This window comes from Scyliorhinus canicula, chromosome 9 (genome assembly GCF_902713615.1).
Source record: "Scyliorhinus canicula chromosome 9, sScyCan1.1, whole genome shotgun sequence".
NCBI lineage: Eukaryota > Metazoa > Chordata > Chondrichthyes > Carcharhiniformes > Scyliorhinidae > Scyliorhinus > Scyliorhinus canicula.
This window is the reverse complement of record NC_052154.1, coordinates 90,312,941-90,328,465: the sequence shown is the minus strand read 5'-3', so window position 1 is coordinate 90,328,465 and position 15,525 is coordinate 90,312,941. Positions and strand designations below refer to the sequence as shown.

At 46.0% G+C, this 15,525-nt stretch overlaps 1 protein-coding gene across 1 annotated transcript in view; it reads right to left on the bottom strand.

Moving 5' to 3' along the window:
• Positions 1-15,525, bottom strand: part of hydin (HYDIN axonemal central pair apparatus protein) — a 1,231,368-nt gene that overhangs the window by 304,235 nt on the left and 911,608 nt on the right. Inside the window, exons 36-38 of the mRNA XM_038807144.1 lie at positions 15,159-15,308; positions 5,221-5,460; positions 446-620 (exon numbers count right to left, since the gene is read on the bottom strand). Of these exons, the coding sequence (XP_038663072.1) occupies positions 446-620; positions 5,221-5,460; positions 15,159-15,308 (565 nt within the window). The remainder of the gene's footprint in view (positions 1-445; positions 621-5,220; positions 5,461-15,158; positions 15,309-15,525) is intronic.

Genomic DNA, 15,525 nt, shown 5'->3' with positions numbered 1-15,525 from the left:
AGTGTCAATTTAAGACTGAGATGAGGGGGATTTTTTCTCTCAGAAGTTTGTGAATCTTTGGAACTCCCTGCCTTAGAGAGCTATGGGGGCAAAGTCGTTTTATATATTTAAGACTGAGATACATTATTGATCAGTAGGGGACCAACGGTTATGGGGAAAGAGCAGGAAAGTGGACATGAGAATGATACTACTGAATGGCGGAACAGGTTCGAGGGCAGAACAGTCTCCTCCTGTTATTATTTCTTCTGGTCTCTGTGTCGCTGAAGAGGACAGAAAGGTAGCCGGGTGCAAAGATTTAGGGATGGAGTTCCAGAGCTTCCCAGCAAGTTTATTTTACCTGGGTTCACAATAAGTATTGATAAAATCACAGTAATTTCTAAGCTATCTACTCTGATAGGGGTGATTGGAAATTGATTAAGCATGCAGTTTATTTCTGAGGACATACCATTTTCTCCTCCAGTAGCCTCCAAGGTTTTACTCTTTGCTTGTTCTTGTTCTTCTTGGATTTGGCTCTGTTCTTTGTAGTAATCCAGTAATTCAAAGGGAAGCCTCTCGCCTGGTTGTCTTGGTGGCAGCATCAAGGTGTTATCCGAACTGTAGCCCTTCGTCATCCGCAGAACCTTTCGAAGTGAAGATGGAGCAGAGGGCTCAGCATCAAAGGATGTTTCAAAATATTTTCAAAAATCTTTAACAAAAGATTAACCAGCAGTCGTACAGCATATACCTGGTTTATTGAGTTATACTGCAGAGAACCAGAATGTCAGCTGATCACTGAGTTGCTAGTTCACTGCCGTCAGGTATAACAATTACAATAGTACCAGATATAATTAAGATTGTGCTCCATTATTACAGAAAAAAACCTCTTGTTCTCAAGTAACTTTCCTCCAGCAGAGTAAACTAGACATTGCATCCATACATCATAAAGATTCACAGAAATCTGCTCCCAGGCCTCCCTTCCTCAATGCCTCTCTGAATTGGCCGCTCAAAGGTGTTCAACAGAGCCAGCTGACTGCCGCCTTTCTCCCTCTTCATGGCTAACAGCCTGACCTCTGCTTTGTGCTTCTCTACAGTAAAGCAACATTGATCAGGATTAAAAAAGTTAACACATAGCCACTGTTCTATGCCACTATATTCTGCATTGTTACAGGGAAGTCTGGCTGGCCAAATGATAAGGATAATGATAAAGAAAATTTTGAGACAGTGAAGTGAATGGTAACATTAAAGTAGGTCACGGGACTGAAAGGATTTCCAATATTCTTTGTCTCCTTGATACAGCCCAGGACACTCTCATTCTTCAAGGGACAGATATAAAGTCAAAAACCATTGGCTAATAATCACAGCATCACAATTATTAATCTTCAAGGCCCGAATAATGGATTATTTACTTTGAAGTAAAGTATCTGCTGAGATAGCAGATCCATTGGTTTAATTTTCAAAAAATTATTTGATACTGGGCAGGTCCCATTAGATTGAAAACCAGGGAATGCGACTTCTATTCAAGAAAGGGGAGGAATCAGAAAGCAGGAAAATACAGGCCAATTAGCTTAATATCTGTACTGGGGAAATTGCTGGAATCTATTATTAAAGAGGATATAGTAAGGGCACCTAGAGACTCTCAGTGCAATCAAGCCAGGTCATCATGGTTTTGTGAAAGGGATCATATTTGACTAATTTATTGGAGTTCTTTGAGGAAGTAAAAGGCAACATGGCCAAAGGGGAACATGTGGATGTGCTGTGCTTAGATTTCCAGAAGGCATTCAAGAAGGTGCCACATCAAAGATTAGTACATAAAAGAAGACCTCATGGTGAGATGATAATATATTAGCATGGATAGAGGATTGATTAGCTAACACAAACCAGGAGCTGGGACTTTCTGCTCCCGTTCACATCGGACCTGTTTGGTGGTGAAAATGGGATATATTGCAAGAAGACATAAGTCATGTTTCATATCGACATAAAAGCAAGAAGTGACTGCCCGCTACCCCATCAGTGGCAGGCCACATTTCTCGCTGTTCAATGTCAGGAATCGCACTGTAATAAATTAGCGTGCCATTATTAGGTCCATACACCGGAATTATACCTACACTTCAAATAATTGATCCACAGCAGTGTGGTGTCAGAACGGCGCAATGCTCAACTGGTCTCAGAAGGCGTGTACCTGACGAGCAGTACACCGAGGGGAGTTCGGAGGTGAGTGCACTACTGGTGGTGCAGCTCTGCACTCAGGCAGTGGGTGGGGTGCAGGTGTTGAGCAGGGATGCGAGAATGGTGCAAGGGTGATGCCATAAGTGCCAGGGGGTGAACCTGGGTGAAGAATGTTTCCTGGTGTACTTGCTGTGCACTGGAACGGTCTTTTAATATAGTGCCTGAATCATCGAATAACGGTGGGGCGGGCAATACATCGTGGAACACATGGCCCCTTTTTCTTGCAATGAGCCTGGCATTATATGGCGTAAAAGGGAGCCATTGCAGATGGTAGTTTCAACGCCACTTTTCCCGACTGACATTAGACTTTGCTGATATCTGAGAACATCTGGCCCAGGCAGTGGTTTAAATGGATCATTTTCGATTTGGTAAGATGGAGTGAGTGGAGTGCCACACAGATCGGTGCTTGGGCCTCAACTACTTACAATTTATATCAACAGCTTGGATGAAGGGAATGAATATATGGTTCCAAAATTTGCTAATTACACAAAAATAGGTAAGAAAGTAAGCTGTGGAGAAGAGATAAAGGGCTGGATTCTCCGGCCCCGCAGTTATGTGTTTCGCAGCGGCACGCTGTTCACTGGAATACTGCCGCTTGTCAATGGGATATCCTATTGAAGCCACCCCACTCAGCCGGGAAACCGACGGGCAGGGATGCATTGCCGGCGGGAACAGAGAATCCCAATGGCCGGAAAATTCCGGCCATAGAGTCTGTAAAGGGACATAGATAGGTTAAGGGAGCGGACAAATATTTGGCTGATGGGTATCATGTGGGAAAATGTGAATGTGACCTTTTCGACAGGAAGAATAGGAAAGCAATATATTATTTAAATATAAAGAGTTTGCAGAAGCTGAGGTACAGACGGATGTGTGTCTCCTGGTGCATAAATTAGAAAATGTTTGCATGGTGGTACAGAAAGTGATGAGAAAGGCAAATGGAACATTGCCGTTTATTGTCTTTTTCTTTATTCGTTCATGGGATGTGGACATCGCTGGCCAGGCCAGCATTTGTTGTCCATCACTGAGGGCATTTAAGAGTCGACAACATTGCTGTGGGTCTGGAGCCACATGTAGGCACATGTAGGTAAGGATGGCAGATTGAAACCAAAAGAGAAATTGCTGGAAAATCTCAGCAGGTCTGGCAGCATTTGTAAGGAGAGAAACGAGTCCAGTTGACAAAGCTTTGACAAAGGATCATCTGGAATCAAAACGTTAGCTCTTTTCTCTCCTTACAGATGCTGCCAGACCTGCTGAGAATTTCCAGCATTTTCTCTTTTGGTTTCAGATTCCAGCATCTGTAGTAATTTGCTTTTAGTAAGGATGGCAGATTTCTTTCCCTAAAGGACATCAGTGAACCAACATAGTGGACATAGAACATACAGTGCAGAAGGAGGCCATTCGGCCCATCGAGTCTGCACCGACCCACTTAAGCCCTCACTTCCACCCTATCCCCGTAACCCAATAATCCCTCCTAACCTTTTTGGACACTGAGGGCAATTTAGCTTGGCAAATCCACCTAACCTGCACGTATCCGGGAGGAAACCGGAGCACCCGGAGGAAACACCCGCAGACACGGGGAGAACGTGCAGACTCCGCACAGACAGTAACCCAGCAGGGAATCGAATCTGGAACCCAGGTGCTGTGAAGCCACAGTGCTAGCCACTTGTGCTACCGTGCTGCCCTGGGGGCAGATGGGTTTTTACAAAAATCAACAATGGTTTCATGGTTGTCATTAGACTTTTAATTCCAGGTTTTTAAATTTAATTCAAATTCCACCATCTGTGCTGGTGGGATTCAAGTCCATGTCCCCAGTGCATTATTCTGGGTCTCAAGTCCAGCGACAATGCCACTACGCCACTGCCTTCCTGCTGTTAAGGAGAATGGAATATAAAAGTAGGTATTCTTGCTGCAGTTATACAGGGTATTAGTGAGAACACATCTGACGCACTGTGTACAAGTTTTGGTCTCCTTACTTAAGAAAGGATATAAACGCATGAGAAGTTCAGAATAGGTTCACTCGACTGAGACCTGGGATGGGGGTTTATCTTTTGTGAAAGTTTGGACAAGTTAGGCCTGTATCCAGTTGAGTTTAGAAGAATGAGACACCACCTTATTGCAAAAGTAAGGTCCAAGGGGACTTGACAGGTGGGTGTGAAAAGGATTTTTCAGCTTTTGGAAGAGACTAAAGCTTGGTGACACAGTTTAAAAATAAGGGACCTCCCATTTAAGACAGACAGAAGAAGAATGCAAAAGTGAGATGAAGACAGGGTGATTGAATATTTTTAAAAGTAAATTAGATAGATTCTTGGCTGACAACAGAGTCAAAGGTTAACACGTGAAGGTGGAATGTGGAGCTGAGGCCACATTCAGATCAGCCATGATTTCAATGAATGGAGGAGCAAAATCCAAGGGGCCGAATGGCCTATTCTTATTTCAAATTTACACGTTTGATTGGGACTGGGACTGTGGATTGAGCTGGAGATGGGACTGGGAATGGTGATTGAACTGGGACTATAACTGGAAGTTGAAATGCCACTGGGGCTGGTGTTTGAGCTGGAACTGGAACTGTGGGTTGAGATGGCACAAGGGCTGGTGTTTGAGCTGGAACTGGAACTGTGGGTTGAGATGGCACTGGGGCTGGTGTTTGAGCTGGAACTGGAACTGTGGGTTGAGATGGCACTGGGGCTGGTGTTTGAGCTGGGGCTGGAATTGGGGGTTGAAATGGGACTGCGGTTTGAGCTGAAGATGGGACTGGGACTGAGGGGTGAGCTGGACATGGGACATGGACTGAAACTGGGGCAGGTGATTGAGCTGGGGCTGGAAATGGGGGTTGAGATGGTACTGGGGTTGGATATTGAGCTGGGGCTCAGCTCTGATTAAATCAATGAAATGACATTCAGATGCATTCTATAAGGGGTGGATGATCCTCTCCATCAGTTTGCCACCTGGCCAGTAAAGGTGGCAATCTACTCCAAAGTCTCAAAGTAACTCCACAATTGACAGCTCTATAGAAACCTTTTCTTCCTCCAGATATTTATCATCAAACTCCACTGAATAGAATTCAATGGGGAAGCTGCATGGATTCTTTACAAACACCATCCCATCCGCTTCTGAACTGTAAGGTAAAAGTGGACCCAGTTCCAATGTAGTTGAAGAAAATTCGAGATGAGGCTCCAGTCCTTTTCCCTTGGCCATGATCACCACCTGGTTACTGCTCTGTGCGAAGGTCAACATCAGACGATGGTTATACATTTTCTGTTGGTTACAAAAAAATAGCAATTGCCAAATTTCAGCTTTTAATAAATGGTAATATTTTGCTGCAATTTCATTCATAAAACCTTCTTTCGATCACATTGTAGTACGTGGGTGTCATAATATACACACAAGTATATGGTGGTGCTCAGGCAGTGATGGAAACAGGATGACCAATGAACACACAGAACACAGCAGCCAATCACCAGACAGGACACGGCCACTATAAAGCCAGAGGGCACTAGTTTTCCTGCTCTCTTGGCATCCAGCCTCTGAGACAGTCAGAGCCCGTGAGCAACAACTAGAACATGTGGTAGTAAGATAGTAGATGGTCAGGTTAGCCTCAGGTCTCCAGTCAAGTCAGCATAGTGTTGTAATGGACAATTTTAATACTTAATATTGAATAACTGCTTAATAGTGTGATTAATGTAGCCATCTAAGATGGCCACTAACGAACACAAAATGGAAGACTGCAAAGAGTGCAGGGAAAACGGACATGTTAAAGAGCAAACAGCTTGCAGAGCCATTAAGCATTGAGACAATTGCAGAAACCGGTTTCCTGACAGCTGCAGAGATCAGGCAGCGCTGTAAATGGGAAAGCCGTTAACATAGTAATGAGGTGATACCGGGCAGTCCCAGGTACAATGGATACAATTAAGTATCAAGCTATACTTTTAATAGCAGCCCAGACACGATGGAGCCAGAGAAGCCAGGACAATAAGTCCTAAGAACCGCCCCAGCGATCAAGGAACGGCCCTAGGATTGGGGGGTTCAATCACATTGTAGTACGTGGGTGTCATAATATACACACAAGTATATGGTGGTGCTCAGGCAGTGATTGACACACAGGATGACCAATGAACACACAGAACACAGCAGCCAATCACCAGACAGGACACGGCCACTATAAAGTCAGAGGGCACTAGTTTTTCTGCTCTCTTGGCATCCAGCCTCTGAGACAGTCAGAGCCCGTCGATCCCCAGCAGGTGAGGGAGCCCGCCCCAAGGGGCGCGGACCCCCTGGGACCTATAAAAGAGAGGTCCCGCACATGGTTCAGTCTCCTGTCTCCGGCCTCCGACTCCAGCCTCCAGACCCCTGTCTTCTACATTAGCCGTCGAGCAGCAGCCACCAATCCGTAAGTGCCTAAACAACGACCGCTACCTGAAACCGGCATTACTTGCACCCTTGCCGACTGTTAGAGATCCGAAGCCTGCAGACCAGACCAGAACAAAGGCCTTGTTCCCTGACCTCGCAGTTCCTTCTTAGCTAAGTATTAGTTGTCTAGTGGTAGAAGTAAGTTTAATCTTTAGCGTGTGCATGAGTGTTATTATAATTGTGTTATAATAAACTCTAATTGTTTTGGACTTACTAATTGGTGTACAGCTTTATTGCTTTGAACTTGACCTTGATACTTGTGACGGTGTCTTTACGGCACCTGGCGACTCCAGAGCTTAGAACGTGAAACAGAGCCAAGGGAGTGTTAAGCACACTCACTCAAAACGAGCAACATTAACTAAAGCTGCAGGCGTTTGTGTGTGTGTGCAAGGTTAGAGAGAGAGAGAGAGAAAAACTGACATCCCAACTGTCTGAAGGTCGAGATGGTAAAGTTAGGAGAAAAACAACTCCTTATATGGAAATAAGATTTACTTGTATCTTTTGAATGTATAAAGACTGAAGGTTGAGGCGCTCGGCGCGCTTTCCTCTCTCTCCTGTAGAGAGAGGAGGGTGTCCTCTGCAGAGTTAAGAAATAAACTAAACTTGCTCTTATTCATAGAACATAGAACATAGAACAGTACAGCACAGAACAGGCCCTTCGGCCCTCGATGTTGTGCCGAGCAATGATCACCCTACTTAAACCCACATACCCGTAACCCAACAATCCCCCCATTAACCTTACACTACGGGCAATTTAGCATGGCCAATCCACCTAACCCGCACATCTTTGGACTGTGGGAGGAAACCGGAGCACCCGGAGGAAACCCACGCACACACAGGGAGGACGTGCAGACTCCACACAGACAGTGACCCAGCCGGGAATCGAACCTGGGACCCTGGAGCTGTGAAGCATTGATGCTAACCACCATGCTACCGTGAGGCCAAAACAATCATGACTGATTGTTTCTGAGTTTTCCTTTTTCCCACCACAGTTCTTGGCGACGAGGATGGGATCCCGTGCTTGAGATAGATACTGGGAGATTCCGGGGAGGCGTTAGCGCTGACGCCTTGAGGGCTTTTCACCTCATCTCAAATGCTTCAATTGGCCATCAGGAATTACTATGTCACCTCAGCACCGTGATCCGGACTGAAATCTGTGGTAAGGAATTGCTCTATTATTAATTATAGACAGTGGTGAACAGTCTCACAGTGACGGGTGGATTTAGACTTGGATCTATCAAACAGGTTGGACCTGTAAAAATACCTAAACGATAGGTATTGGTTTGCTGGTTTAGGAAAACCAAGCCACCTAAGCGGACGCGCTTACGTGCGGGAGCCTCCGGAGGAAAATCAAGTCACAAGGGATAAGGTCGCTGTGAGTCTGGGTCACAAGTAAGAGACCGGTCATGGGTAATAGCAATGGGAAAAAAACAAACAAATGCTGCAAGTTTAAATAGCCCTAATATACGATACATGGTTACTAATTATGGACAAGACTCGGTGAGTCAAGTTAAAATGTGGGTGAAAGAGTGTGGTTTTCCTGAAGGAGGAAGTTTTAGTTTAAGACAATTGGAATTATTAAAAACTCAGTTAAAACAGAGGCAGAAATAAGAAATAGACGATCACAGGCAAAACCCAAAGAAACTGCAAATAAAACCAACTCTCTTCAGTGTGTTAAGTCTATTTCAGGTCACCCCATTCCGGATGATCCCGCCCTGGATGGCTGCCTCCAACGGCTCCTCCACAAATGGCCCCCACGAACCCAGGCCAACAGTCGCGACCGAGCCCTCCACCATATAGTGAACCCCCTCGGGGAACGCCTGAGACGTCCATGGGAACTCTACCATCAGGAGCTGACCATCACCCCCTTTACTCAGATATCAGTACCATGACTACATCTGACTCCCCAGTAGCTCACCATACCCAGAGTAAGACATCGTGCAGACCTAAATCTGCCCTTCCAGATGCACCAGAACCGTTTAATTATCACAAAGGCAGCGAAGAAAGGGAAGGAGACAGTAAATTTCTCGGCAATGTCCTCAATGCTCCAATGATAGAGGTGGCGGGCCCGGAAGGACAACCGATACTTGTCCACAGACCATGGACAATGAAAGACATTGACTGTGTCTATGAACAACTCCCGGATCCCAGAGAAGCGGGAGGCCAGAAATTTGCAGGCGAGGCACGCAAGTTCTGCCTCGAGTTTCGCCCCACGTCTCATGAGATGCGGCGATTATTGGGGAAGAAATTGGGCGCAGACATCTCCAAGATCCGATACAATTGGCCAGATGATAATGTACGAGCTCGCCAAGTTCAACCAGACCATGCAGATAATGTGCCTTATAACGCCTTTGTTACAGGTCTGGTGGACGCCTGTCAAACTGCCTTTCCGGTAAGAATGGACATGACAAAAATTGCCATGTGTAAGCAGCGTGACGGTGAAACTGTGTCCCAGTACCTGACCCAGCTCACAGAAGTCCATAACGCTCATAGTGGACTTACACCACCAGCTGACATGAATATAGCTGAAGTGACTCCGTATGAGGCACATCTGCGGAACAGTTTTATGAATGGATTAAGTGAGGACATCGCTAAGAAGGTGAAAAATACTTGTATTACATGGGACACAGGGAAACTCAACTTAATCGAACAACACGCCATACACGCTGAAAAGCTACTGACACAAGAAAAGGCGAAGCGGAACAAAAGGAGGGAGGATCAGAGTCACCAAGCACAGCTAATTATGATGCAGATAGTGACACAGGTCCCACCCGGGAGCAGGTGGTTCTCCATAGTAGACCTCGCTAATGCATTCTTTAGCATTCCTGTTCACCCAGACAGTCAGTACTGGTTTGCTTTTTCATTTAAGGGAAGTTCTTATACATTTACAAGGTTATGTCAGGGATATTGTGAATCGCCCACCATCTACAACGAAACGTTAAAAAAGAGTTTGGAGCCACTAATCCTGTCCCCAGGATCAGCCCTCCTACAGTACATAGACGATTGTCTAATCGCAGCTCCAACCAAGGAGCAGTGTGAGCAAGACACATTGGCACTATTATGCCATCTAGCTGAGGAAGGACACAAGGCAAGCCTTTCAAAATTGCAGTTCGTGCAAGAACAAGTAAAGTTTCTGGGACATTTAATATCGGCCCAGGTTAAGACCTTAGGACAAAGCAGAGTGAAAGCAATCCAAGAAATCCCTAAACCCAGGACTAAAACACAGTTGATGTCCTTCTTGGGGGTGTGTTCATACTGTAGGATGTTTATTCGCAACTATGCCGTCCTCGAAGCCCCTCTGAGTGACATAGCCCACGGGAAGGGCTTGCAAGCCCACAGTACACTCAGCTGGACCCCAGAAGCAGAAAAAGCGTTCAGCGACTTGAAATTGGCTTTGCAGTCTACACCGACCCTAGGAATTCCCAACCCAGATAAACCTTTTACCCAAACGGTAGATGAAAAACGAGGCTGCATGACATCCGTGCTGTTACAAGAGCATGGAGGGAAACTTCGGCCAGTGGCATATTTCTCTGCTAAATTGGACCCAGTAGCAGCGGGGCTGCCTACTTGCCTGAGAGCAGTCGCAGCTGCCGAAAAAGCAATAGCAGTCTCTAGAGATATCGTGGGATACAGTGAATTTACTTTGTTGGTACCACATGCAGTCTCACTACTTCTCCTAGAGCAAAAAACAGCTCATATGTCTGCGGCAAGGAGGTTAAGATATAACACGGTCCTGCTGGAAATGCCAATCATTACAGTGAAAAGGTGTACCATACTTAACCCCGCCACTCATCTTCCCACCGCAGGTGATGGGGAACCACATGACTGTGTTGCTCTAACTAATTAAGTTTGTAGTCTGCGACCTGACTTGCAGGATACCCCCCTACAAAATCCCGACATGGAACTGTTTGTGGATGGGTCTGCGTTCAGAGATCGAGAAGCGGGCCAGAACTGTGTGGGGTATGCCATAGTCACATCACACAACATACTAAAAGCAGAGCCGCTTCCTAGACACCTTTCCGCACAAGCTGCGGAACTGATAGCCCTTACAGAAGCATGTAAACTTGCAGAAGGCAAGTCCGTTACTATCTACACAGACAGGAGATATGCCTTTAGGGTGACTCATGATTTCGGAACCTTGTGGAAACATAGGGGATTCTTAACATCAACAGGCAAACCAATCACGCACCATGGGCTGATTTCTGATCTCTTGGACGCAGCCCTCTTACCTAAGTGTATTGCAGTCTGTAAGTGTGACGCACATACAGGGAAAACCGATCCAGTCTCACAGGGAAATGCAAGGGCGGATGCGGCAGCGAAAGCAGCAGCGCGAAAACCTATCAGTGATAAAGTAAACATGCCAATGCTAACAGTTCCTATCCCAACAGCGGACATACAAGACCTGCAAACACAAGCCTCACAGGAAGAAAAGAAAAAATGGTCAAAGGCATGGGGTAAGGTAAAAGAAGGGGTATGGTACGGCCCCAATGATAAGCCATGTCTACCGAGAGCGCTATTTCCTCATTATGTTAAGTTGACACACGGCAAGGACCATGTGTCAAAAGGAGGGATGTTCAAGAGTATCGCTGCACATTGGTACACCAGAGGCTTTACTAGTTACTCCCAGAAATTTTGTGAGCGATGTGTTATTTGTGCTACCAATACTGTGGGGAGAGGAATTAAGATAAGCCGAGGGGCGCACCCAGAACCACTGAGACCCTTCGAGCATATTCAAATGGACTTTATTGAGCTAACCCCAAGTGAAGGGAAGAAATACTGCCTAGTAATGGTTGACATGTTCTCTAAGTGGGTAGAGGTGTTCACTATAGCCAAACAAGATGCTAGTGCAGTAACCAAGGCCCTGTTAACTGAAATTATTCCATGATGGGGCATACCAGAGAAAATCAGCACTGATAATGGCACACCATTTGTAAACCAGGCTCTTAAGCAGGTAGGAGAATACCTAGGCATTGATCTAAGGCAACACTGTGCATATCATCCAGCGAGTGTAGGAGCGGTAGAAAGGGAAAATGCAACTCTGAAAAATAAGCTATCAAAGTGTTGCGATGAAATGGGAATACCATGGACGAAAGCCCTGCCCGTAATACTAATGTACATGAGGACTAGGGTCAGAGGTAGAGCCAATTTAAGTCCATTTGAAATATTATTGGGCAGATAACCCAACACTGGAATTGGGCCAAAACCCGTCACGAGGACCCTGACTAGCCATTGTGAGGATGAAATGTTACGGTACTGTACAAAACTCTCTGTGATTTTATCTCAGGTGCAAGCTCAAGTAAAGGAAGCCCTGCCACAACCGGCTGAGGGGAAGTTGCATGACCTGCAGCCAGGCGACTGGGTAATGGTGAAAGACTTCAGGAGGAAGAGCTGGAGAGCTAGACGGTGGCTGGGACCATTCCAGATGCTCCTAGTGACGCAGACAGCGATAAAGGTAGCAGAAAGAGCAACGTGAATTCACGCTAGTCATTGTAAGCGGGTGCCGGAGCCCCAGCTCACACCGGACAAGTCAACATGAAAGGGGCAATGTCGCTTATCATGATGCTTATGCTGGAACTGGTAATGGGAAAAGCGTATTGGGCTGGAGAGGTTACAGTGACATTAACCAGAGGAGAGACAGACACATTTACATGTGACCCATGGCCCTATGACTCTAAATACTTGCGAGATGATAAGTACTTATGCCGAGACCACTGTGGCCCATACAACTGGAACCTGGTGGTGGCGACCACGGCGAAAGGACTCCCCAAAACTGGACCATGCATCTGCCAATGCCGACAGAAAGCAGCTATAGCAAACCTGTCCCGCAGTTACCGGATGTTGAAACTATCTGACCCAACCGCAGCAAGGGAACAAGTTGACTTAGAGGAGGCAAACCAGTGGATACCTTCATTCGAGAATGAACTGTCAATAGACTAATCTTCTGTGTCATGTAGCTATAATGACAACCTGTTTCCCATTTTGTGTACCAAAGATTAATGATGGTATTATTGAAAAATCTACAGGAGTACGATAATACGGGCAGCACGGTGGTGCAGTGGGTTAGCCCTGCAGCCTCACGGCGCCGAGGTCCCAGGTTTGATCCCGGCTCTGGGTCACTGTCTGTGTGGAGTTTGCACATTCTCCCCGTGTTTGCGTGGGTTTTGCCCCCACAACCCAAAGATGTGCAGGCTAGGTGGATTGGCCACGCTAAATTGGCCCTTAATTGGAAAAAATGAATTGGATACTCTAAATTTTTTTTTTTTAAAGGAGTACGATAATACCTGATATATGTTCTTTGAGCAAACCTTTGTTTAACAATAAGGGAATGTAGATACTGCTTAGGTGACTGGCTGCGATTAAAATTTTGATAGTTGTTGTCATTAGGATGACAAAAAGGAGGGATTGTAATGGACAATTTTAATACTTAATATTGAATAACTGCTTAATAGTGTGATTAACTAAAGCTGGAGGTGTTTGTGTGTGTGTGTGTGTGCAAGGTTAGAGAGAGAGAGAGAAAAACTGATATTCCAGCTGTCTGAAGGTCGAGATGGTAAAGTTAGGAGAAAAACAACTCCTTATATCGAAATAAGATTTACTTGTATCTTTTGAATGTATAAAGACTGAAGGTTGAGGCGCTCGGCGCGCTTTCCTCTCTCTCCTGTAGAGAGAGGAGGGTGTCCTCTGCAGAGTTAAGAAATAAACTAAACTTGCTCTTATTCATGACTGATTGTTTCTGAGTTTTCCTTTTCCCGCCACAGTGTCAGCCCACAGTTAAAGTATGTATGATAGTTAAGAGTTCAATAAAATCGAGTTGCATTTCTTCAAGTGTTGGAAGCCTGTCTCTCTCACTGGTGCAGTAAACGCAGTCCTCGCAGACCCAGCCTACCCAATACATCAGTGGGCACTACTCAGCAGACATAAATAAATCAAAGTTAGCTTTTGGGCACGTTTGGCGGGGTGTTAATTGTTTCTTGGCGGCTTCAGCGCCGAGATTTACTCCACTAATGGCACTTTGCCATTTTTATTGGCCCTTGGGGAATTTCTCCCCACCGAGGCCACACTTTAGTCGATTTCCTGAACTGCCGAGCTCCTCCCAGATCGGGGCACCATTTTAAATGCCGCCCCAATCTCTACACCCCTCTTTCAGGCACTGCCCCCTCTCCACCGCTTTCTGGACCCCCCTTCACACCCCAACCTTTTTGTGGCCCCTAAGACCTCCCCTCACTTCCCCTCTAATAGGCAAGCATCTCCCCCCCCCCACCCTCCCCGAGGTCTGACCCATGGCAGTGCCAACCTGGCACCTAGGCACTGTCAGCCCTGCATCCTGGCAGTATCACCTAGTTACCCTTACTGTTTCAGGTTGGCAATGTCAGGGTATCCAGCTGGCACTACCAGGGCAGCAAGCTGGCAGCGCCTATGTGCCTGGGTGCCAGGGGGACTGCCAGGGCACCACCCTACCCTGTTACCAACAACCCAGGGGTCTCTAATAGCCTGCGAGACTTCCCAAGATGCCATCACACCTGGTTCACATTTGTGGAAGCCAGTACTAAATGACGCCCCATCGAGGTCTCACAGGCACGGCCATTGACTCCTGGTATCAGGTGAAAGCGACGGCAGTGTATTTATGCTGATCTGGAGCACATCCAGCTCCACGCTGGCGCAACGTGGTGGCTGAATCCCGCCCCACGTGTTGTCGGGATACCCACAGGGAATTAGAAGATTTTGATCCTATTTCCACTTGAAGGAACGTTGGGTAATGAGGGAACACAGATTGAGGGTAACTGTCAAAAGAACCAGAAGGGGGAAAGAGGATAATCTCTATTCTGCAGCGAGCAATGACCAGGAATGCACTGCCTAAAAGGGGAGTGGAAACTGATTGGATCGCAACTTTCATAGAACATAGAACGATACAGCGCAGTACAGGCCCTTCGGCCCTCGATGTTGCACCGACATGGAAAAAAAAAACTAAAGGCCATCTAACCTACACTATGCCCTTATCATCCATATGCTTATCCAATAAATTTTTAAATGCCCTCAATGTTGGCGAGTTCAAAAATGAATTTTCAGGGCTATGGGGAAAGTGCAAGGGGAGCATCACTAATTAGACAGCACTTTCAAAGAGTAAGCAAGGGTATAATAATCTGAATGCCCTCCTTCTGCGCTCTAACATTCTTTGATTCGAAGATGCAATAAAAAGATGGCTAATTTTGTCAAACCAGCCTTCTCCTCATTCTTTTAGACCCCACGTACCACTGTGGATGGCTCAGCAGGTGAATCATCACATGTTTGTCCAGGAACTTTACCAAAACAGCAGTTCTAAGTTAGCAGGACTAAATGGAGATTCCAGTCTAAACTGGTGCTCACCCTTTCCATGTGCAAGTTGCTGGTTCTCTCACTTCTGTTCTTTGGGAAGCAGCAAGCCTTTCCTCACTGATTGCAGTGTGACCAGAAGCTTGCCAGACTGATAGATTTTCTAACAGAAACAGCATTAGAAATTCCACTTTAAGGCTGATACTTTATTTTTAATTCTACCTTGAGAAACTCACCTCTTCATCAGGAATGAATGTTATCTGCACATTCATTTTTGCCCCAACCTCCAGTACACCACACGCAGGTAACATGCGAAATACGTAGGATGGTTGCTTCAACTCCTTCATTCGTTTGGATCGCAGGTACAGGGGAACATGCTTATCAAGCTGTTTAAATCACAAAAATCATAGCTGTGTGAACACTCTGACCAACAGCATTTCAATAAAATTAATTTTACATGGGCTTTTACAGCAAACAAAAAGTCGATTTGGCCCAATCTATTTATGATTCCCAACAGGCAGTGGCATAGTGGTATTGTCACTGGACTAGTATTCCAGAGACCCAGGGTAATGATCTGGGGACCCAGGTAAAGATCACACCACA